The sequence below is a fragment of the Macrotis lagotis genome, chromosome 1 (assembly GCF_037893015.1).
Source record: "Macrotis lagotis isolate mMagLag1 chromosome 1, bilby.v1.9.chrom.fasta, whole genome shotgun sequence".
In the NCBI taxonomy this organism is placed as follows: Eukaryota; Metazoa; Chordata; class Mammalia; order Peramelemorphia; family Peramelidae; genus Macrotis; species Macrotis lagotis.
The window spans coordinates 434,844,742-434,870,279 of NC_133658.1; the positions used below are offsets into that span (position 1 = coordinate 434,844,742).

Consider the following 25,538-nt stretch of genomic DNA (forward strand, 5'->3'; position numbering starts at 1 on the left):
GTTCCATGACATACATATACCACAGTTTGCTAAGCCATTCCTCAATTGAAGGACATTTACTTGATTTCCAATTCTTTGCCACCACAAACAGGTTTGCTATGAATATTTTTGTACAAGTGATGTTTTTACCCTTTTTCATCATCTCTTCAGGGTATAGACCCAGTAGTGGTATTGCTGGATCAAAGAGTATGCTCATTTTTGTTGCCCTTTGGGCATAGTTCCAAATTTTGATGAGGGCAAATCTTAAAGGTTTTGATAGACTCCAGGGTTGGAACAGAAGAAATGTCAGTGATGCCCAGAAAAAAATGGCAGACTTTGTATATAGAATTGCTTTGGATTTAAAGTCAGATCCCTGAACTAGGGATTAAATCCCAGCTCAGCTACTTACTATCTGGGTGGCCTTAGTCAATATTTCAGGTCCCAGTTTCTCCTTCTGTAAATTGAAGAAGTTGGACTAAATCATCTAAGTTTTCTTCTAGTTCTAAATTGTATTATCCATTGCTTAGCACAATGACTGGAACATAATATATAATAGGGGGCTTAGTGACTGACTGATTGATTAATTGATCCTATGAGTCAGCATCTGATTGGATGAAGTTTTTATGGTAGCAGGGCTATTCTCACTGCCTACTTCCCTAAATCTTAGGCCACCGACATGAGGATGGGACACAAAGTGACACAGAGGATCCAGCGGCAGCATCTTCTCTAAAAGCAGAAAAAGAGACATCCTCAGTACCAGTGGCAGAGTCTTCCACAGGGGAGCAGGTCCGTTTGCAGCGGCAGATCAAGCGAGACCCCCAGGAAATGCTACACAACCAGCAGGCTTTTGTCATTGAATTCTTTGATGAGGACACACCACGTAAAAAGCGTTCCCAGTCCTTCACCCATGTGCCAGCTGACCCTAAAGCAGACAAGCGCAGAGTGCCAGGGCCCACTGGTGTCTGTGGGGGAATGGCTGCTGTCCCAGGTCCTGTCCCTGGCCGAGCCTCTGGAAGCACTCCAGGACCCCAGAGGGCCAGTTCACTCAAGCGAGAGAAGACAGAGGATCGAATAGGTTCATCCTCAACAGCTGCCCGCCCAACACACCGGCTCTATGGCAGTGTGGGGCGCAGGTCCCGGATGGCTCAGGATTTTGCTGCTGAATACCTGCGGGAGACTACCACAGCAGGGAGACCTGGCCAAGAAAAACAGCCACCAGGCTTGCCCGCACCCCTAGCTCCCCGTGTGGTCATTTCGACAGCTCCCCCTGTCCCTCCATCCTCCCCAGCCCCAGTGTCTGCTGATTCCCAATTGACCAAGTCCCGAAAACAGGAGGAGGATGATAGTTTAAGTGATGCTGGCACCTACACCATTGAAACTGAAACACAGGACAAGGAAGTTGAGGAAGCACGGAAAATGATTGACCAGGTAGGGACCAATGGTAAGGGAGATGGCATACTATGATGGAAAGAGCACAACTCAAAATAACAAGCCTCGAAAGACTTGTTTTAGTCCTGACTCTACCATTACCATTACATGAACTTGGGCGAGTCCCTTCCCCTATGAAGGATGGTGGATTTGTTGCTTAGAAGAAGGTTTTGGGATCTTGGAGTCAGGGGGGCCTGAGTTCAAATGTGACCTCAAAAAGAGAATCCCTTTTAAACCAAGTGTTTTATTTCTGTCTTCCTTCCAGGTTTTTGGGGTATTTGAATCTCCTGAGTTTTCCAAGATGACCTCAGCTACCTTCCGCCCAGTTATCCGTGGAGAGAAAGATGAAACTGGCTCCTCCCCACCCCCTGTGACAGAGGCAGGGGTGGCTCAGCGACTGGCTATGCTGCAAGAGTTTGCCTCTAGGACCTCAGGCCTATCTCCTCCAGGCGAGACCCAGGTACAATGGTCAAAGAGTGAGCAGAACAGAATTGTGTGAACAAATGCTTCTCTCTGTCTCTGTCTTTGTCTCTGTCTCTCTCTGTCTCTGCCTCTCTCTCTCCCTCTCTCTCCCCACCCCGCTTCCCTCTCTCTCTGTCTCTGTCTACACACACACACACACACACACACACACACACACTTACTTTTTCCAATGGCAATCCAGGAACAAAGTCCCAGAAGAATAGGGCACTATATCAGGAAACAGGAGTTTCATAGGGTAGACTCCAGAATGGCATAGGGTCAGTACTAAATTTACAGTTAAATAATGTGAAATCATAGAATTTAGAAGTAGAAGACACTTAACTGATTATCCTGTCCAGTTACCTTATTTTTCAGATTAAAAAAAAATTATGTCCAGAGAAAGGAAGTAAATTGTCCAAGGATCACAAGTGGTAGGAAGCAGCAAATCTAAGACTTGAACTTGGATCCTTTGAGTCTACATCCTGTGCTGTTTTCCATTATATACAATAATAGTACTACTTAAAATACTTTTAGGCTTTGTGATTTTGTCTTTTGGAGTACTTTTCTGTACCCCCTACCTAATCCCCATGGCCCCATTGAAAAGAGCTTATTAAATGCAGGCATGAGTTTTTCTTTTGTCTTTGTATCTCTAATACCCAGAACAATATCTTCTTGCTGTTCAGTCATTTAATCATCTCTGAATCTCTGTCCAAGGGGTTTTTATGGCAAAGATACTGGAGAGGCTTGCTATTTCCTTCTCTAGTAGCAAACAAAGATTAAGTGACTTGCCCAAGGTCACACAGGAAGTTTCCAAGGTTGGATTTGAATTCAGGTTTTCCTGACTCTAAACCCACTGCTCTATCCACTGAGCCATCTAGCTTTTTAAGTGTCCTACACTTAGTAAGTGCTTAATAAAAAGTTTCTAGAATTGAACAATGTAGATCTCGGTCCCTCTGTTCCTCAGTAGGTAACGCTGAATGAGTGAATGATTGAGAGATCAAAAAATTTATCTCTCTGCGGTCAAATTGTGGATGAGCCTCTGAGCTTAGTGAGACTGGACTTGCCAAGTACTGTCATTGGGCTAAGCATTTCAAGGTTGGGTTGCTGACCTTGTGTTCTATTGCATAGTTTCCTAAGACTCCAGGATCACTTCCAAGATAAAATGAGTCATTGGAGTGGGACTTGAGTGGCAGAAATGAAATAATGATAGTAATTTTAATGCTATTAGCACTAGCGACTAAATCTTTGGTTTCATTGAAATAAGAACTTCCCAGATGAGGAAACTACCTTTACCAATGCAAATTGGTACCTTCTCTGCAACTCAGAGACTTAAAGAATTGATAGTCTCGAGATATTCCATTTTTCTTATTACTTACAGAATAAGGTCCAAATTCTTCAACTTGACATTCAAGACCATCCCCCAATTCAGACCTACCTTCAACTCTTCAACATTTTCCTTCCCTTCTCTCAAACATATTTTCTTTCCTTCCCTCTCCATCTAGGTAACTAAAGTAGGATTTAAACTCATGTTTTCCTGGTTCCAATGTCCAGTAGGCCATCTTCCTTTTTAATAATGATGATTCTATAGCATTTTCAGCCTTCCCCAAACCTTTTCCTCACAACAACCTTATGTTGTATCAGGCAGTACACACGCTGTTACCTTCCAGCAAGGCTACTTACTACTTGTGCATCCCAAAGTCATCCCCTCTTCCTCTCCAAGCTTCAGCCTTTGCCTTTGTAAAATGTGAGGTTGACTAGATGGCCTTAAAGGTCCCTTCTTTTTATAAAAAAATATTTAATTTTTTTCCAATAACATGTAGAGATAGTCTTCAGTATTCATTTATTGTAAAATTTTAAGTTCCACATTTTTCTACCTCTCCCTTTGCTCTCCTCTTCCCATGACAGCAAGTAATCTGATATATACATTATACATGTGCAATCATGTTTAACATATTTTCTTTTTAGTCATGTTGTGAAAAAAGAATCAGAACAAAAAGGGGAAAAATCATGAGAAGAAAAAAAAACATGAAACAAATGTTAAAACATGAAAATAGTATGCTTTGGTCTGCATTTAGACTCCATAGTTCTTTTTCTAAATGTTAATAGTATTTTCCATCACAAGTCTGCTTGATGAACTGCTAAGAGTAGCTAAGTCTATTGTAGTTGATCATCACACAATGTTACCATTAATGTGTACAATGTTCTTCTTGTTCTGCTCATTTTACTCAGCATCTGTTCATCTAAGTCTTTCCAGGTTTTTCTGAAATTCCTCTTCTCATTATTTCTTACAGAACAATAATACTCCATTACATTCATATACCACAGTTTGTTCAATCATTCCCTAAATGATGGACAACCCCTCTATCTCCAATTCTTTTCCATTACAAAAAAAGCTGCTATAAATATTTTTTGTATATGTGGGTCTTTTTCCCTCTTTGAAATAAAGACCTAGTAGAGGGGTATTGCTGGATCAAAGGGCATGCACAGTTTGATTGCTCTTTGTGCATAGTTCCAAATTGCTATCCAGAAAATCTGGATCAGTTCACAACTTCTCTAGCAGTTTTTCCATGTATCTACCAAAATTTCCTTTTTTGTCAATCATATTAGCCAATTTGATAAGTGTGAGGTGGTACTCATAGTTGATGTAATTTGCATTTCTCTAATCAATAATGATTTAGAGAATTTTTTCCAGTGACTATAGATAGCTTTAATTTTTTTTATCTGTAAACTGCCTGTTAATATCCTTTGACCATTTCTCAATTGGGGATTGACTTTAAGGTCCCTTATTGCTTTGTATTTATGATGTGAGCTACAAAATGAGGGAGTTGGGTCGAAAGTCGCAAATTTCCCCTCAAGGACCTAAATTATGAGATCCATTTTACAGATGAACAAACTGAGGGTCATGGAGGTAAAGGGTCCTCTCACTCCCAGATCTATTGTTCTTTTTGAGTTAGGATCAGAGTCCATCAGAGAAAGGGATGGATGAGATTTGATCCCAGGTGGGGATTTTAGAGGTAGGCAGGAACACAGGGAGCTGGGATATCATTGTCTTTAGGGCATGTTGGGCATATGGGTTTCAGATGCCTTTTACCCAAATGATTGGATATAATAAGCTAACCAATGCCCTTGCCCCTTGGTGGTCTCAATCTACAGTCATACCAATGTGTGGCATTTCTCTTTGTAGGTCCTGCCAGTGTCAGGCTCTCCAGGGAGTCAGAAATGGGCATCTCGTTGGGCCAGTCTGGCTGATAGCTACTTGGATCCAGGACCAGGGACTTTGCTCCCTGAGTCAACCCCTTCTGGTCTGGACTCTGAGACTGGTAAGTCCGTATTTGACTGAAGAGTCATATGATAATAATAACTTATGTTTATCTACTGGTTTAAGGTTTGCAAAGCCCTTTTCTCACTACTGTCCTATGAGGTATGTATGGAATTATTATGGCCATTTTATAGACAAACAACTGAGGCTAAGATAATGAAGAGACTTAGCCACAGCCTTGTAATTAGAAAGTTATATTCTTGGGATTTGAACCTAGATCCTCTTTCTCTAAAAATCAACTTTTCCCCTAACATCACTCTGCTTTAACCCTTTGACTCTGAACTGGGGCCAAGTGGATAGGCCTAAAGGAATTATCAGACTCAGATTGGGTGGAAATTAAGTCCCAGATAACAAAAGTAGAAAACTAAAATGGTAGCATCCAGTAATCCCTTGATCTGAAACAATGAGCAGATTCTGGTAGGAACTTCAGTTTGAGGATGGGACTATTTATCATAGTCTTGCCTGAGCCCAGTCCTTCTTGGGATTTCCTTTCTTTTCTATTCTCAGACCTCTTCTCATTTTTTTTTTGTAAGCTCCTTTAGGGACTCTATCTATCTCCCACTCCTATTAGCTCATGCTTAGGTCCTCTAGTTTCCTTGAATATTTCTGGCCATGGTGTGTAGAGGCCACCTTCATCACCTGGCATATGGGTGGGGTTTTAAAAAAGAACTTTATCAAATACAAACAAAGAAGTAAAAGAAAATGGACATAACCAAGCACAAAATGGTTCAGTAATGGAGGGAAGATGCTTCTAACCTGTCCATTGACAGAAGATTTAGGTACTGGTGTCAGGGTACTCAAAGCCTGGAAGAGATCTTTGTTTGTTTGTTTGTTTATTTTTGTAGGGTTTTGCAAGGCAATGGGGTTAAGTGACTTGCCCTTGACCACACAGCTAGGTAATTATTAAGTGTCTGAGGCCAGATTTGAACTCAGGTACTCCTGACTCCAGGACCAATGCTCTGATGCTCTATCCACTGCACCACCTAGCTGCCCCGAGAGATCTTGAGGCTCCTACTCAGTCCTAGAGGCTCCTACTCAGACTGGGGAGATAAGAGGTGAAACAGGCAAAGAACAAAAAAAAGAAATGGAAACAGAAAAACCTAGGACTTTGTGTGACCTTGGGCTAAAGTATATGAGCTAGTTTCTCAGGGAGGTAGTGCAGATTGGAATAATGAAAAAGAATTTCCTGGACGAGGTGGGTTTTGAGATTGAAGGATAAATCTTATGGTTTAAATGACAGGATAGCAAGAGAAGAGTTGGTAAGGTGACTAGTTTGCTTGGGATGAAGGGAGATGAAAAAAGGACAAGAAAGAAAGAAAATTTAAAGAGTTTAAGGTAGGGTTGAGTTTTGAACCTTGAGTACCAGGAGGAGGAGTTTGGGCTTTATTTATAGGCAATAGGGAACCAGGAAGATCTTCATTAGGTTCTGCAAGCAAACCCCAATTTGGGACAAGAGCCCTGTTCCATAGAGGGGCAATAATTCCTCTAGACACAGGCTTCACTTTATCCTAGCTCAGAGTTAAAGAATTGAGGAAGAGTGATGTTGGGGGAAAAAGCTGGATCCTCAGATAAAAGAGAAGGCTCTTCTGGAACCTTGTCTATCCTATTTCCTTTAAGCCATTTTTTCCCAGCAGGAACAAATGTGGGTTGGGGGTACTTGGGTATAGCCTACAGTTCTAGTCCAATTTTGTGGATATATGCTGGGTGGAACCCTGGACCCCACACACCCCTTTGGAGGAGGGGAAAATTGGTGACTTTGATGGAGTATGATAAAACTCTACAACATGTCATGATCAAACTGTGCTCTGGGGGGGGGATGGGGAAGGTGGGGTAGATAGTATGTGAATGGGACAAATTTTCTTTTTATGGATCTATCGCTTCCACCCTTACAGATGTCATCAACCACAAAGTTGGGGAGTTGGAGCCGAACTTGCCTTCTAGAACACGGAGACTACTCCCTCAATTACCCCCAAGTGACAAAGCAGAAAGTCCTGTGCTGGCTGGATTAATGGGGCCAGAACCCTACCCTGAAATCACCAAGAGGAATGCAACCAAGCAATCAACCTCGGGGTCCTATGAGAATCCAGTAGACCACTTGTTCATCCAAGAAGATCTGGACCCAGACAGTCTTAGTGATGGAAGCCAGTCAGATGATGGTCTTAGGCCTGGGGAGAGAAAGAATGAGAGTGCCCAGAGGCCAGAGTGGCCTCATTCATCAGTGGCAGAGCTTCAGCAATCCAAACCCAAACCTGCAGGGGAGCCAGGCCCCATGTCCTTCTATATTGGAGATGAGAACAAGGAGTCCAGTTTTCCCTCCAAACTCTCCCCAAGTCCCCCAACATCCCGAGCGAGTAAGGAACCTGTGAATCAGGAGTCATCTCCCCTGAGGCCAATCAGCAGCTCCCCTTCCCTAAGGTCCAGAGCCAAGGAGGAGAATGGCACATATATCAGCATGACAGGAAAGATGACTATTTCCCTACAGACCAACCAGTCCCCAGAGCAAGATAGTTCAGCAGTGGTGACAAAGGAGGTCCTATCCTTTGTCCGTCAAGAGAGCTTTACCAAAGAGCGGGCAAGCAGTGGCATTGCTCCCAACAGGCTCCCCCACATATCCAGCCATCCCCTCCTGAAGGATCTGGAGGCTGCTCGGGCCACTCGCATGGACTACCATACCCAGGATACGCACTCCATCTTGAAGGAGACAGAGACTGCTCTTGCAGCTTTGGAAGCCAAGATCCTTGCCAAGTCCCCTGGGGAGGATGCAAGGAACACACCCACACAGCCAGAGGATTCTTTATCAGGTGACTCCGATGTGGACACATCTAGCACTGTTAGCCTTCTCAGTGGGAAGAATGGGTCCAACCAGACCCAGAAGGGCAAGATGGCAGTGGGTAATGGCTCACAGAAAGAGCGGCCACCACCTGCAACTTCAATCCAGGATTCTAGTAATGGTGGTCTTGTTCCCAGTGCGCGTGAGCGGCTTTCAGAGAAGCAGCGCCGCCCAGGACCAGCCTCAGATGGAACTCGGCGCTTCCAGGTCAAACGTAACAATGGAACCCGTGGATCTCTGGACTTTACAGATGATGAGCGGGGCTCTGGTCATTCCTACATACCCAGTCCAGACATTGTCACTTCAGAACCTGAACATCAACCAGCAGTAACAGTCAGACCCACAACCAGAAGGAAGCCCTCAGCCCCTCCTCCTTCTCCTTCAACCACCAAGGAAGAACATGGCCGAATCTCTGCCAATGTACAGAAGGTACAACAGATTCTCACAAGGTCTAATAGCCTGTCAACCCCACGACCCACTCGAGCTTCCAAGCTTAGACGGGCAAGGCTTGGGGATACTTCAGACAATGAGGGTACTGAGAATGAAAGGGCCACTGCTTCCAACCCAGAGGCCACGACCAAGCAGGCCACAGAAGGCAAAAAATTGTCCCGCCTGGACATCCTCGCCATGCCGCGGAAACGGGCTGGTTCATTTACAGTGCCCAGTGATTTGGAGTCAGCCCCAGCCCGGACAGGCTTCTCTGGAAGGAGTGTTGAGTCCTACTACTCAAGCCGAAAGCCGACCATGTCAGAAGCTCGGGCAGCAGCCAGGAAAACAGCAGCAGCTGTGGCTTCCACAAAACAGCCTTTCAACAGGGCTCGCTCGGGCAGTGCCAGATATTCTTCCTCTTCTAGTAAGTCTCTGGCTCTGGTGGCCAAGGGTTGAGCAGGTCAATGGTGACCCATTCTGCAGGTGCCAAATCAAGATGGTAGTCATTAGAAAATATGGGTTTTGATGCCTTTAGGGCCCTGAAAGCTTTCCCTAGATTAGGGGTTCTTAACTTTGGTTCTGTAAACTTATTTTTAAATACTGTAATAACTGTGTTTAAATATAATTGTCTTCCTTTGTAATCCTATGTTTTTATTTTATGCATTGAAAGATATTATTCTAAGAATTCATTTACGGACTTTGCCAGACCATAAGAGGGGCCTATAAATCAAAAATGGTTAAGAACTACTATTCTAGAACTAATCTCCATTATTGTGATGTTACCTACTGAGTGCTTAGGTGGAGAGGAGAAGGGTGAGATGTGGCAGTACCCTTAAAGAACTCTAGGATGAGGAAGACATAGTCTGGCCCTCCCAAAACTACTTGTCTGATCAAAGTGTGAGAAACAGTTTTTATGTATGTTTTACATTTTACATATATGCAAAAATGATAGCAATGTGTAGGCAGCCAATTGTAGCTTTTCTCATAGGATCCACAAAATTTTGGAGGGTTCTAGGGACAGGGAGGGTTGGAAGGGAGATTCCAGGTGTGTGTGGTACTTGTCTGGATAAAGTTACTTTATTGTGTTTCCTCTGTGATGAGCAATATCTCTCATTTGTGCAAGCCCCACCCTTTGGCACCTATAACCTTTGACTCAGGTCTGAGAACTTCTTGTGACTCATTGGGGGACAACAGGTAATTTATTTCCTGAAAGTGCCCCAAAGATCAGAGGGGTTTCCTAGATGGAGACCTAGATGGATAGGGGCTCCAAGGAAAGAAGAAGAGTAGGGGGAGCAGTATCACAGGTAGTTTGGGGAGAGGTGTCAGAGGTGGTCCAGTGACCTGGTCGTGCGTCTGTTTTCCTGCATCACTTCTGCCATTTTATCTGTAAATGCAATGCCTTCCTCTTTTGTGTTTAGTCATGTGTTTGTCACATTGTAATCTTCCTTTGAAGATGACAAGTATTAAAAACCCCATGGGGGCTGCCTTCACTTTTCTCTATATTTAGAGGGGGAAAGCTAGGGTCCTCAAAGGCAAATGCCCCTTGCTTTTATTTTTAAATTGTTAATGAAGTTGATCATTGTTAATGATATGCAGAGGCTACTCCTGGGATATCCAAGATTGGCCCAGAACATGTTCCTGGCTCTTCATGAGAGCTAGGGTTCAGACCCAGATTATTCATTAAATTCCAGAAAAGAGTTGGAAAGTCAATCTTATTCCAAATGAATTGGTTTTTGGTTTGCCAGACTGGGGTATCAGGCAAGGATTTTTGTTTTTTTATCTTTTCTCTTTCTTCTTCCCTGCCAGTTAGCAACTCCTTGCTAACCAAACTCTCCTTCCTCCTAATAGTCAGATTCTACTAACTACCTTCTCTGATTGTGTCCATGCTAAATTGGTTTGGGATGTCCCCCTTTCCCATCTTTGCACTTCCCTGAAGAAAATGACCTTGCTTGGGGTGGGCCCTGGAGTGCAGTGATTTTACCTGGAGGCTCTGTCTAGCCAATTTTGCCAAAATGCAAAAGCTTGTACATTGACCAGGCTGGATTTGTCATTATTTTCTGGGAAAATTTACTGTTTCAATAGGAAACCTGTTTTCCAGGAGTTGCATGAGGGGGAGTCCCTTGGGGAGGAGGAGGCAGTAGTTAAAACAGCCTGGCTTTCTTGGGGGAAGGAGAGATCAAATGATAAGAGAGGCTATAGTCTCAGTGCCTTCTCCCTCCTGGACTTCTGGGTGAGCACAGTCCCTCCTGCTGCTGCCATTGCTGCTGAAATTGGTGTTCTTGGAATCCCAGAATTTTAGAAGTAATGGACTTTAATGACCATCTAGTCCAGAATCTCTTTTACTGATCCCCCATGTTCCCAACTCTGTGACTGGTAGGAGGAGCAGTCCAGGTCCCTGTCTTTGGGGAACCCACAATTTACTGAGGGGATAGAGAGGAGATTTGAGCCTTGTCCTTTGGGAGATACAGGACTCATGAGGAATGAGTTAGGGTTAGGAATGACTCATCAGGGAATGTTTACCTAACAGGACAAAATACAGAATTCTTCAACGTTCAAGCCCTCTGATTTGGGAATGGTTCCCCTACCTTCTTCTTGGCCAACTTTCAGCAGTAATATACCTCTCTTGTCTCATATGGGACTAGTTTCCTCTATTGGGTGGTTGACCAGGGCAGCAGCTTGGATGTGTTGGCCTGGGAGAGTCCAGCAGGTGGATAAAGGGCAGTCTACCCCTGCCTGCATGAAGCATGGGGGAGAATGTCACTTGCCCCTCCTTGGGGGAACCTAACTTACTTCCATCTCTCCCAGGAGGGTCAACTTTCCCTCCCTGTTTGGATGACATAAGGTGGCTTTGGGCTGTGTTTCTAATTTCCTGGGCCTGGTTTGGGTGTCCATGGAATTTCCTTGAAAAAATATGGAACCCATTGTAGACAAGAAGCTTTCCTTCCTGATGATGGTGGCTTTGGGGCTGCCTGAGGAACTCCAATAGTAGCTTTGATGCTGCAAATGTTTATGTAAAAAGAAGGACTGATGAGGCAGAATTCACTTGTCCATCTCACAGAACCTCTACAAGTCAGCTCTGCTTCCATCATGGGTAATTCAACTAATTAGTATGGGTTAATCATATTTTAGATGAAAAGGGCCTGCATCAGGTCTCAAAGCTAATAAGCTGGATCTTGAAGCCAAGTCTACTAACTCTAAGCCTATTTATTGTTATGTCTACTTGGGCTAGGAAGCTCATGACACCCAAACCTTTTCCTTCTTTTTAGGGTCTCTGAGAGATTCTGACTCCCCCCCCCCACTTTGTGTTGGCCTGTTTGGTTTACTCCAGTTTGGTTTGGCCTTGGCTGCCTGGGCTCTGAATTCCTTTCTGTTTTTGTTCTCCTTGTCTGAAACCAATTCATTTGTCTAAGACTCCCGGCGGAGGCAGCAGGGTTCAGATTGCACATCCACCTCGGAGGAGGAGTACGGCTCTACCCACAGTTCTCCCAAACACAAACGCTCCCATGCCTCAACAGCCACTCAGACCCTGAGGGCCACTGGTCAGAGCCGACCCAGATCCTATAATGGGCGGGACACGGATGAGGATGATGAGGATGACGAGCCTGAGCAGTACAACTTCATCGTACAGACAGCAGAGATCGCGGAAATTGCCAGGTGAGTCTGTGGACTCTGGGAAGCCCTTAGAACCTAGCACCTCAGAGCTGAAAGAAACCTCAGAGGACATCTAGTTCACCTAGAATAAAACAGAAAAATATTTCCAAAATAATTCTGATAATTGGGTTTAAATCCTCTCTCTGCTACCTATTTACCATTGCCCTAGTCAGTCAGATCACTTAACTTATTTGTGTCAGAATTTCCTCCTCTATAAACAGTGACTGGTTTAGCTTTTTGCTGTTCCCCTAAGCAAGTCACCTAACCTATCTGCTTCAGTTTCCTACTCCATAAACAGTGGGTATCCTAGATCATCTCTTGGGTCCCTTCCAGCTCTAAATCCTATATGACTCTATAGTCTTCTAATCTGTGCTTAAAGCTCTGAATTGATGGGAAACTTATTACCTATGTGGAAGAGAAAGATTTGAAGGGTCTGGGGGGAGAGAGTGATCTTTTATTTAATGTTTGTCAAAATTTGATGTGCTCATTTTCCCTCATTTCTCCATTTTCTGCATGTGGACCATTTTCTTGGTTGATTAACCTGTACCAGTGGTAGATTCTAGAAAGTTTACCCTGGCTCTTTAGACATAACTAGACTTTCTCTCTAATATCATTTAATGTGAGTCCTAAGGACAGAGACTTATTGTAGCCACAGAGTAATGAACAATCAGAGAGAGGCTCCCTTTCCCCTGCCCATTTCACAATTTTCCTCCTCCTGTTGACTTCAAATAGTCTAGTGCCCAATCCAAAAGTTTCACATTCTTTGCCATTTGGAATTATCTGTGCCTCGATAAGGGAAAGCCAAATGGAGAAAGTAGTTTTTGGAGGAAAGTCAGGATGTGACTTGTGAGATGGAAAAAGCTTTTGGGTTAGAGTCAAGAGGCAAACACTGGCCACTTCATCACTATAAAACTCAACTGTAAAAAGAAGAGATGATTCATGTACTGTTTACCTCTTGGGGCTGGCACTTTTATGAAGTGTTTCGTAAAACTCAAAAATTCTATTTCTGTGTTTACTAATATTATCAATAACAATTAACAGACATAGTGGGAATAATAGACCAGAAATAGGATGTGTTGGGGGTGGGGGGAGGGAGAGGAAAGCAAGTTATCTGACTTAACCAGTGTTTAACTACATTAGGCAAAGTTAGGAAGGTAGATTGGTCTAGACAGTGGAAACAACCTCTTGGGTTTTCTCCCCTGGGATATCCAAATATGGGCTTTGAAGGACCATTGATGCTGTTTATCTTCAGTATTTAAATGTCTCTAGGATAGAGGATTACAAAGAGCTAGAGTTCCCAGATCTATTTATCAAGTCCCAACATTTCTCAGTCTCCTATCGAGTCTCCAAGTGCCTGTTGAACATCTCAAACCAAATTTCCCCAAAACATGTCAAACAATATATCCAAATAAACTCATCATATTTCCATCAAACTCCCCCCCCTCCTAATTTTCTTTTTGCAGTCAAGGGCATCCCCATCCTTCCCGTTCACCTTCACTCAATCTCCCATATCCAATTAGTTAGGCAGGAGTGAATAGAGTACTAAGTCTGGAGTCAGAAGGCCTGAATTAAAATCCTGCTTCAGATAATTACTTGTGTGACAAAGTCACTTAACCTCTGTCTTTCTCAGTTTTCTCAACTATAAAATGGAAATATAACAGCTTTTACTTCTGAAGATTATTGTGAGGATCAAATGAGATAATATTTGTAAAGTGTTAAGAATAGTGCCTGGAACTGTAGTGTTTAATAAACTTGTTCCCTTGCCTCCTTTTACAATCAGTCCAAAGTCCTATCAGTTCTATCTTTCTAGCATCTCTCCTTTCTATTCTCTAGCACTGCCACCACCTTGTGTAGATGCCCATTCTCTCATGCTTAGACTAATGTAGTAGCTTCCTGGTTAGTGTCCCTTACTCAGGTCTCTTCCCATTCTAGTCCATTCTCCAATGACAAAGTGATCTTCTTAAAGTATAGATGTTATTCCTCTACCCAGTGAACTCTATTGGTTTCCTATTGCCTCTGGGATAAAATATAAAATACTTTGACTTTCAAAGCTCTTCGTAACCTAGCTTCCTCCTACCTTTCTAGTCTTCTTACATTTTACATTCCCAGCGCCCCTCACCCCCTAATCTCCATGTCCCCTACAATACCCTGTGATCCATTGACCCTGTCCTCTTGCTATTCCTGAAGGATATGCTCTTTTTCCAGACTGCATTTTCATTAATAGTCCCTCATTCCTGGCATGCTCTTTCTCCTTCTCTCTGCCTCCTAGCTTTCTTCAAGTTTCAGCTAAAATCCCACATTCTACACGAGACCTTACTTCCTGTTAGTGCCTTCCCTCTGTTGATGATCTCCAGTATTTTTTATCCATGACTTATTTGTACATAGTTATTTCTATGTTGGATTCTTCACTAAATCACGAGCTCCTTGAAAAATGGAATGTCTCTTTCTTTTCTTTTATCCCTAGCACTTAGGACAGTAACTGGCAGGTAGTGGATGCCCTAATAACTTGCTTATTGACAGACTGGAAGGGACCTTAGAAGTCATAGAATCTATCTTTCTCATTTTGTAGATGAGGAAACTGAACACTAGAAATGCCAAGTCACTTAAAGTCTTATAAATAATGTCTAAAACCAGATTTGATCTTTCCCTGATTCCAAATCCTGGAAGTGTTCTTTTCACTACATCAAGGATCTTTTCAACATGAAAGTTTCTTTTTTTTCATTGCTGATCACAGTCCTTCTCTTGCTTAGAAGATGGACTTTAAGAGTTGTGGAATGGGGAGGCTAGGTGGTGCAGTGGATAGAGCACTTGGAGTCAGGAGTGCCTGAGTTCAAATTTGGCCTCAGACACTTAATAATTACCTAGCTGTGTGGCCTTGGGCAAGCCACTTAACCCTATTGCCTTGTAAAAAAAAAAAAGAGAGTTGTGGAGGACCACCCTGTGGCCAGTCTCTGTCACAAGCTCTGTGTTTTCCAGCCTGACAGGACCAGCCAGTGACATAGTAACTCCAGTGATGTGGTCTTCAAGAACTAAGGTTTTTCACAAAGCAGTGAGGCACTGAACAGAAAATATCTTTCCCTATTATTTGGGGAAAAGAGGAGGATAGATTTTTTTTTAGAGTAGGAAATTACTTGCTCTCTCCACTGATATATATTGTCAGCTGTTTGTAACCTTCAGCCACTGAAGCTGCTGGATCCCACAGAGGTTGTGACTTGCCCACTTGTGTATCAGAGGTGGGATATGACCACCATTGGTCTTCCTTCTTGGGTCTTTTTTGGGGGTTTAGGGCAATGAAGCAAAGGGATCCCCCCAAGTTTACAGAGCTACTAAGTATCAAATGTCTAAGGCTAGATTTGAACTCAGATCCTCCTAACCCCAGGGCCAGTACCCTATTCCCTGTACCACCTAGCTGTTCTTGGTCTTCTTTTTTCCTATGATAAATCTATAAGCAACACAGTGGTTGAAGAAGTTATTTATTTAACATTAATTAATTTTCTAATTAATAATAATGAATTTTTCATTCCTTCTCACCAATTTTCCCTTTCATTTAAGCAAAACAAATTACTACATTGGTCTTTTTCAAAAATAAACATCTCACTTAATAATTACCTAGCTGTGTGGCCTTGGGCAAGCCACTTAACCCCATTTGCCTTGCAAAAAAAAAAGCCTAAAAAAAATAAACATCTCAATCTGTAATGCCAAATCCATCACCTCTCTATCAAGATAGCTTGTTTCATCATCTGGAATTATGATTAGATCATAACATCATTTAGAGTTGTCTTTCAAAGTTGTTTATCTGCACAATGTTATAAAAATTGTTCCTCTGATTCTGTTCACTTTAGTCTGTATCAGTTCATAGAAATCTTCCTATGAATCTCTGAAATTATCTCTTTAATCATTTCTTGGGAATTGTTCTCATGAGCTTCAAGTTATAGGTTTGCTTCCTATATGGTTGAATTGAAGTCCCTAAATATATATTGATGACTGATCCCCACCCCAAATTAAGCCCCGACCTGTTCTCACAAATGTTATTCTTGGTCAAAAGAGGACCAAGTAAGAATATGTAAATAGCTCAGTGTAGCCTGATCCCTACTGATACCAGCTCAAAATGTCCTCCTGGCAGCTGTGTGGATAGACTGTTGGGCCTATGGTCAGGAAGATCTGTATTCAAATTGAGGTCCAGAAAACTTGCTAGCTCTGTGACTTCATCTATAAAATAGAGATAATAACATCTACCTTCCAGGGTTGTTGTGAGGGTTAACTGGGATAACTTTTGTAAGACACTTAATATAGACTGACATTCAATGCTTTTTTCTTCTCTTTCCTTGAATATAAACAAGAATGAAATAAGGTCTGATAGTGACAAAAGAAGTCTAGACAACATGTTCTAAGAAAATTTGAGAAAAGAAAGAAGCACTTTTAGCTGTGGAAATCAAGGAAATCCTCACAGGAGGAGATAGCATTTAAACTCAACTTTGGGAGAAAAGAGGACTTTTATCAAGCAGAGATTTTAAAAAAGGTGAATTCTATCATGGGGGGTTGAATACAAATGTGAAATGATGGGAAAGGGGAAAATGAGACTGAAGAATGATTAGTAGTTTAATTTGCTTGGGATATTGTAGCTGGGAAGGTAGGAGCTTAATTGTAGGAAGTCTTGAATCCTAAGATCAGGAAATAATATCTTTTATCCTATGGGCAGTAAAATGCTCCTGAAGATTTTTGAGTAGGAGGATGATATAATCACTTAGGAAGAATATTTTAACAATGGTCTCGGGGAGAATGGAGATGTTTTGGGATTGGTTTGGGGGAAATCAACAGATTGCTTTTTTCTGGGATGGATAATATGATAGCTCTAGAAATACCCAATGGTTAAAGAACTGTTATTTTAAATTTATAAGACTTGAGTTTGCCTGTGGCATCATAGATAGGATTCAGAAGTGAAAGGGACCTAACCCAATCATTTTATAGGTGAGGAAACTGAGACCTAGAGATAAGTAATTTGCCTGAGGTCACAAATGAACAACTGGATGTGAGACCTTCCTACTCCAAAACCAAGAGCCTTTCTATATATTATCACCATGGTTTCTTCTGTTCTTTTGGGGGGAAGATTGGAACTCAAACCTCTTCTTTGGACATTTGCCCAATTATTGTGAAATTCAGGGGGAAAAAACAGACAAAACACCTAAGCAACAAGCATTGAGCCTTCTACTGATGTGCTAAGTCCTAAGCATAGATGCAAAGACAACAACATGGAGACAACGTTTACCGTATATAAGCAGCAATAAAATACATACATATTAATGACAAGGCAATTGTTGTAGGGAGGCACTAGTATCTAGAGGACAGGGAGGAAGGATTGGCAAAGACTTCACATGGAAGGTGATAATTGAACTGAGTTTTTAAACTAGAAAACTAAAAATAAAGGAATTGAATCTAAAACTAAGAATTCTAAGAGGTGAGTGTAAAAAGGGAGCACAATTCAGACATACAAGACAAACCATACAAAAGCACAAAAGTGGGAGATGGGAAAGGATCAGTTTGACTATATCAAAGTGTGCATAAAGGGAATAATGAACAATAATCCTGGAAAGGAAAGTTGGAACCTGATTTTGAAGAGCTTTAGATGCCAGGAAAAGAAAGGTTTGTATTTGGTGTTAGATCAAATACAGAGGGGTAATTGGAAACCACTGAAGTTTATTGAGCAGAGAGCTGTAGAATAAAACCTGTGCCTTAGCAGTTTCACTCTGGCAGTTGTAAGGAGGATGGATTGGAGAGGAGATAAATTAGGGAGATTAACCAGACTCTTGTAGTAGTCCAGGTAAGAGGGTGGTGGTTCTGAAATGGGAATAAGATGGAGTAAATGGTAGAAATATTGTTGGAGTGGAAATGACAAGACTTGGAAACTTATTAGAGTTAAGGATAACTTTGAATTAGTGAATCTGAGTGACTGAAACGATGGAAGGGTCTTTAAAAGAAACAGGGAAATTCAGTAAAGAGGGTAAGAGGTAAGATTTGGGGAGAAAGGTAATGACAAGTTGACATGTTGAACATTTTAAAGTTGTATAGAGATCTGGAGCCCAGGAAGAAAACTAGAGTTGGATATGTAGATTGTGAATCATCTGTGCAAATAATAATTGAATCCATGGGAGCTGTTGCTATCATCAAGAGGGGCTATAGATAAGAGGAGAGTATTCAGGATGGACAGAACCTTGAAGTAAACTCATGGTTAGAGGGTGTAATATGGGTCCAATCCAAGATAAAAGAATGGCAGAGTGTTCATATGTCAGTGGAGAACCAAAATAGAGTGTGTCATGAAAACTAGAGATAAGCGGGCATCCAGGATGATAGAATGATTAGCACTGTCAAATGCTACAGAGAGATTAGAAGTCTGGGAATTGAAAAAAGGCTGTCAGAGATACTAGAGAGGACAATTTTAGTTGAATGATGTGGTCAGAAACCAGATTGCAAGGTGTTAAGAAGTTACAAATACCATGGATCTTCTACCATGGATCATTTGAAGAGATGGAGGGTCACATGAAGGTTTTTTAAGAATGAGGAATAATCCAGACATGTCTGTGTTTCAAAGTTTGATGTGCTGTGAATTAGAAAAAATAATCTCCTAGGGATTTGCCTATTTTTATATAGGGAAAAACTAGGACCTAACTCTACAGAGATTAAGGTATGTCAGACCCATTGAAAGGCTGGTGGAGTAGAAATTGAATGGCCTTGCTGTCCCCCCTCAAATTGCCTGCTTATTCTGAGTAAAACTGGTCCTGGTAGTAAACTTCAGGCCACTGCTATGTCTGTCCCTTATTCTAGCTCCTCCACACTTCCCACTGGAGGACAAACAAGCAACTTCTTCCTTCATCAGGGTTCTTTCCTAACAGAGCCCTTCCTACCTCCCCCAAGCTGAACTGGACTATTTTTGGAAGCTTGTGGAAATATTCTGAACTGGCCTTGTCTATCTTTTTTTGGATGCAGGTTAAGCCAGACTCTGGTGAAAGATGTTGCCATCTTGGCGAGAGAGATCCAGGATGTGGCTGGGGATGGAGACTCCCAGAGTTCCTCAGGAACTGGTCGTGGCACCTCACTCAGTTCTGTCCCGAGCACCCCAGCCTCCACTATCTCTGCCAGAGAGGAGGTGAGTTTCTCCAATGGGAGTGGCTACCACTACTTACCAGAGCCTCAGATAATATTACCTAACCTTAGATCAATTCCAATAGGGAGACCATGAGCTGAAGGTATTTTTGAGGGTTCTCGAGATTTCTGTGTCCCCTTGGTTTAACAGAAAATATTAATAGGGGGGCAATATGACTCAGTGTATTAGATCTCCTAGAGGAGATAGATGTAGGTTCCAAATAGGCATAGCTTAGCAGAGACTTGCTGTGTGATATTCAGTAAGTCCCTTCACTGTTCTGGATTGAAGTTTTTCTAGCTATAAAATGCAAATGATGGTCTTTAAGGTCCTGTCTAGTTCTTAAAAAAACAAAATTCTTTGATGCTATGCTAATTTGGGCAAGCCTCACTGGACCTATTTCTTTTTTTGTTGTTTTTGTTTTTGCAAGGCAATGGGGTTAAGTGGCTTGCCCAAGGCCACACAGCTAGGTAATTAAGTGTCTGAGGTCAAATTTGAACTCAGGTACTCCTGACTCCAGGACTGGTGCTCTATCCATTGCACCACCTAGCTGCCCCTGGACCTATTTCTAAAAAGAAATCTTTATTGTTATCTTTTGCTTTTATATCACTTCCATATCCAAATAAATATCTCCTTACTCTGTTATCTAGAAAGCTATCCCTTGTAATATAGAGTAAAAAGAAAGCCAATTCATAAAAACCAACCAACACATCAACTGTATCCCAGTGTCATGTTCCATTCCCCATCTCTAAGAAGGGGTGGTTCTGTGATTGAGTTACGCTTACTGTCTCAGAACCATGGAACATTTAGCTGGGAAGTAGGATCTGCCCTGGGGAAGATATGTCCTCAAGGACTAGCTTTGGACAATTAGCTTCATTTTCCAGCTACACTGTTTCTGAAACTGTTTTCATCCTCACTCTGGAACAGATAGAGACTCCTAAATGTTTGCCATCAGGGGTCTGGCACAGGTTTTTAAAGTTGTTTCAGTCATATCTAACTCTTCATCACCCAGTAAGTGTCTAAAGCTGGATTTGAATTCAGGGCTTTCTGACTGTAGGCATGGTGCTTTATCCACTGTACTACCCCGCTGTCCTGGCACTTAGTAAGTGATCTTTAAATGTTCATTGATTGATCAATTGGATGGAAACTGTTCCACTTTCTTGGAAGTTGCAAGGCTTCCTCCTCCCTGAGCCTCAGAGTCCATCACTACACATCTGAGCTAGGCTGTGACTAGAGAGAGAGACCAAAGCTCTCTGTATGAACCTGTTTATCTTCCTTCATAAATTGCATAGTAGCCTTTGATAGAACTGGGGATTCCTTTTCTGGAATTCCATTTTTGTCAGAGAAACCATAGAATCTCAGAGAGAGGGAACCTCAAAGGGCATCTAGTCCATACTCATTCTGAGTGTGAATTACTTTTCTTCCATTCACCCACCATTCACCATATACAAGTGAAAGATAACAGTAAAGATTTCTTTATAGAAATAGGTTCAGTTATGCTTGCCCAAATTAGCATAGCATCAAAGAATTTTGTTTTTTTTTAAGAACTAGTGTATTAAGTGTATTAAGGGAGGGACCAACATTCAAGTTCAATTTGGGGACAAAATGAGGCACTTGTAAGTTATTGCACAGTTAACAAAAAGTTGACTTTGTTCTAATGCAACAAGGATATATAAGAAAGATAAAATGGTACATACAGGCAGTCTCACCTTTTCTCTAAATAGAAATGCTAATAGAAGTCATCTGGTCAGCAGGACAAAGTACAGTGATTTACATAGTCTTCAGACATCAACCAAGTTGGAGTGGTTCCAACTGTGAGTGGGACTTAGGTAATGAGAAAGCTACATCAGAAGCAGGGATCAATCAGGTTCTAGAGACAGCTTTTTTGGAATTTTTCAGGAAAGCTAATTCCTGTTAATGGGAAAACAGAGAAGACCCTAGTTCTATTACACTACAATGGAAATTACAATAGAAATTTGAGTTTCCATTGGGACCCCTCCATATGGGGGTAGGTCCATTACCTACTATCTTACTTTTGGACAGTTTTGATTATTAATCAATCATATTTATTAAGCATTGACTCTATTAGAGTTTCTTCTTATAAAGGGTTTAAAATCTTTCTCCTTCCTTATTCTGCCTTCTGAAGCTATATAAAACAAGTCTGATTAATATTCCTCATGGCAGTCCTTCAGATATTTTAAGAAAACTATCATCTTCCTCTACTCCTTTTTCCAAGCTTTTGAACTGTTCCTGAATCTTGAACTGATACTCTGCTCCTCTTACTAGACTGGTCTTCTTTTTCTAGACATGCTCTAAATTATCAGTGTCTGTCTGTAATATAGACATAACTAGACATAACTGTGAGATCCATAAAAAGGATCTGACTAGACCAAAACATGGCAGGCCTATCATCCCCCTTATTTTGAATACTGTTCCTCTCTTCTTAATGTTATCTAAGATAGCTTTTTTTTGTCTCATCAACTTTTTTTCAGATAAAACATTGTAAAGTCATAGAATTATATGATTTAAAGCTTGCAAGGAGCTTGAAGATCAGACCCATTATTTTATAAATAAGGAAACAGACTTTGAGAAAAGAAAGTGATTTTCCCAAGGTCAAAATAATAGGCAACAGGAGTGGGATTTCCCCCATATTAGCTATCTTTCCACTTTTCCTCATTTCATTTAACATTTCTTTACTCATCTCCCAAATGGGACTAGTAATAGCAACTTTGCCTGCCTCCGAGGGTGTTAGAGATGAATGAGGCAATGTTTGGAAAGTTATTCTGGAAAACATGAAGAGTGCTTCATATATCAGATTAGAAATGCCTACAGGTTGGAGAGAGTTATAAGTGTGTGTGTGTGTGTGTGTGTGTGAGAGAGAGAGAGAGAGAGAGGAGGGAGGGAGGGAGGGAGGGAGGGAGGGAGGGAGGGAGGGAGGTGGGGGGGGGAGACAGGGGAGAGTGTGTGAAAACTGGGAGCTCAGGGAAGGGTATTGCCTGTCAGGTCTGTGGCTTCCAGTCATTCTTCCTGGCTCCTAGAGCACTTCTCTTCTCTGTGTCCTTTCTAACTTCAGCTTGTACAGCACATCCCAGAAGCCAGCCTCAACTTCCAGAAGGTGCCACCTGGGGCCATGGGTTTGAAGGACTTTGATCAGAACATGAATGACAATCGAGATGATAATTTTGCTTGGAGGACTCGGCCCAGGAACAGAGAAGAGGCATGTTTCTTTCCTTCTCTCTTTCTTTTTAATTTTTTATTTATTTCATTAAATATTTCCCAATTACATGTAAATTTTTTTTTTTTTTTTTTTTTTTGCAATGGGGTTAAGTAGCTTGCCCAAGGCCACACAGCTAGGTAATTATTAAGTGTCTGAGGCTGGATTTGAACTCAGGTACTCCTGACTCCAGGGCCAGTGCTCTATCCACTACACCACCTAGGTGCCCCACATGTAAATTTTTTAAACATTCATTTTTCTAAAAGCATATTGAGTAGCAGCAGTTTCAGAGGAAAGAAAGGGACATATTTGAAAAATTTTGTAAGAGTAGAATCAACAGGACTTCGCGATTGAGTTGATAAGGAGAGGATGACTGAGAATGAGGAGTCAAGGATAACCCCAAGGTTGCACGCTTGAATGACTATGAGGGTGGTGGTGCTTTGGACACTACTATGGAAGTTAGGAAGAGGGGAGGGTTTGGGGATGAAGACAATATTGTAAAGAATTGTGAGACTTAGTAACTCCAATCATATTCCAAAGGACTCAGTATATAAGATGCTATTCATCTACAGATAGATAGCTGATGGACTTAGACTGCAGATTGAAGCATTTTTTTTTCTTTTTTTTTTTCTTGCTTTTGGGAGGGGGAGTGCAGAGCATGGCTAATGTGAAAATACTATAAATGAATTCATATGTTTAATAGATACTATATTTCTTACTTTCTCAATAGATTTGGGAGGGAGTAGAAGGAGGGAAAGAATTTAAAACTAAAACTAAAATAAAATAAAGATGTCTACAGGATATCCAGTTTGAAATGTCCAATAGATATCTGGAGATGGGAGACTGGAATTAAGAAGGGCTGGATAAATAGATCTGAGAATCATCAACCTGGAGATGATATTTGAATTATGGGGACTGATGAGACACACCAAGTGAAATGCTATAAAAGGAGAAGAGAAGAAGCCCTAAGAGAGAGTCTTAGGGCCATCCTTCTTTATCAGGCATGGTGTAGATGATCCAGAAAAGGATAATAAGAGGTAAGGTTGGACTAGTAGAAGAACCAGGCGGGAACAATGCCAGAGAAAAGAGAGTTCTCAAGAAGAGGGTATCAACAATGTCAAAAGCTACAAAGAGTTTAAGAGAGGTGAGAATTGAGAAGAGACCAATAGAATGAACAATTAAGAAATCATTGCAACTTTGGAGAGACAAGTTTAATTTGAATGCTGAGGTTAGAAGCCATATTGCATAGAAGAATGGAAATGAAGGCACCAATTGTAAACAGCTTTGTCAGGGGGTTCATTGATGGAAAGAAAGAAAATCAAGTCAGTGGAGATAGAAAGGTCAAGTTTGTGTGTGTATGTGTGTGTGTGTGTGAGGATGGAGGAGAGATTTGGTATGTTTGTAGGCAACAGAGAGGCAATCAGAGGAAAAGACTGAAGATTAGTAAGAAGTGGGGATGATAAGAGTGGGATCATTTGACAAGGAGTTGGGCCACCTCTTCATCTGAGACAGATGTGAAGATGGTGGGAGAAGGCATCTGAGTGATATTAGACAGAAGGAACTCTTAGAGAATGGATTTAATTTTTCAGTGAAATAGGAGGCAAGGTTCTTTGTTGAGAAGAGAGGGGAAGAAGAACCATGATAGGTTTGAGAAGGGATAATAAGAATTGAAAAAACTGCTATGGTGAGTGGGTCAGTAAATTGATTAAAGAGGTATAAAAGAATTGCTTTGTTACAGTGAAGGACCAATTGAGACCAACATAAAATTTTAGTGGACCCAGTCAACAGTTTTGTAATTCTTCCTACCCCCAATCTTTTTTCATGAGAATGGAAACATGCAAAAGCAGCAGCTGATGGGAATAATCCAAAGGTGTGTCTTGGCAGAGCAAGATCAGCAGTAGGGGTAAAAATAGGAAATAGTATATACATGAACTAATTTACCAAGTGGTCAGGGTGAGAAAGGAGGGGGATGCCAGTAAAAGGGGAATGGCCTGCGAATGGACTGTGCAATAGAGGGAGTGCAGGGTACAGAATATGATTGGAGTTACTAAGTCTCACAATTCTTTACAATATTGTCTTCATCCCCAACCCTCCCCTTTTCCTAACTTCCATATTAGTGTCCAAAGCACCACCACCCTCATAGTCACTCAAACAATGCAGCCTTGGGGTTATCCTTGACTCCTCATTCTCAGTCATCCTCCCCTTATCTACTGATTCTTAAAGCATTAGAAATTAAAACATAAAATTTTAAATATTTATTCTTTAATTTAAAAGAAGCCAATAAGTGAAGTCAAATAAGGGTTTGGAAGGCAGAGGGAAAGATAGAATCACCACAGGTTAGGATGAGATGAAGAAACTTCAGAGTTTATGATCATGGAATTGGAACATTTGTAGGTAATGGCAAAATCAAAGATATGACCATGCCTTTATGTGGTGGGGTAAAGGAATAAGTCACAGGAAATAAGCTAATTAAGGAACTTGGAAATTAGGGTACTTGAACTTAGAGAAGCCAAAAATTCACCTCCTTTTAAAATGAAGAATTTATAACTTAATATGCACAATAGTTAATACAAATTTGTTAACCTGAGCCAAAGCATGGCTGCAGCCCTCTAGTTAGGAAGGTTTTGTGGATGCAGTGCCTGAGTCACTTATTAGCTCTATGACCTTCGACAAATTATTTAACCTCTCATAGTCTCTGTTTCCTCAATATAAAATAGGGATAATAAACCATTATATCCACCTCAGAGGATTTTTGTGAGGATCAAATGAGATAATATATGTAAAGTGCTTTGTAAAACTTAAAATGCTATATTAATACAGGTTATTATTTTTTTGTTGTTAGCATTAACAGGGAACCAACATTTATTAAGTGACTTCTGAATTGTGTTAATTACTGGGCAAGGTGGGAGAGGGCAAAAATAAATGCACATTTTGCATCCTTCTCATTAGGTGGTTAAACTCTGTGAGGGCAGGTCTTTGCTTTCTTCTAGTATCTGACTAGAAACTTCTCTATAACAAGTACTTAGTAAATGTCTCTTGAATTATAGTAGGAAGGTTACGATTTATCCTGTCTTCCATCCATTGTCCATAT

At 41.4% G+C, this 25,538-nt stretch overlaps 1 protein-coding gene across 3 annotated transcripts in view; it reads left to right on the forward strand.

Annotated features, from left to right (window-relative positions):
- CEP170B (centrosomal protein 170B) overlaps positions 1 to 25,538 on the forward strand; it is a 105,799-nt gene that overhangs the window by 65,581 nt on the left and 14,680 nt on the right. For 2 of the 3 annotated variants that reach the window (XM_074213239.1, XM_074213240.1), the window contains 7 exons: positions 647 to 1,407; positions 1,673 to 1,867; positions 5,054 to 5,189; positions 7,081 to 8,871; positions 11,858 to 12,101; positions 19,080 to 19,239; positions 22,307 to 22,450. In XM_074213239.1, coding sequence (XP_074069340.1) covers positions 647 to 1,407; positions 1,673 to 1,867; positions 5,054 to 5,189; positions 7,081 to 8,871; positions 11,858 to 12,101; positions 19,080 to 19,239; positions 22,307 to 22,450 — 3,431 coding nt within the window. The remainder of the gene's footprint in view (positions 1 to 646; positions 1,408 to 1,672; positions 1,868 to 5,053; positions 5,190 to 7,080; positions 8,872 to 11,857; positions 12,102 to 19,079; positions 19,240 to 22,306; positions 22,451 to 25,538) is intronic. The other variant, XM_074213241.1, reaches the window with a different exon arrangement.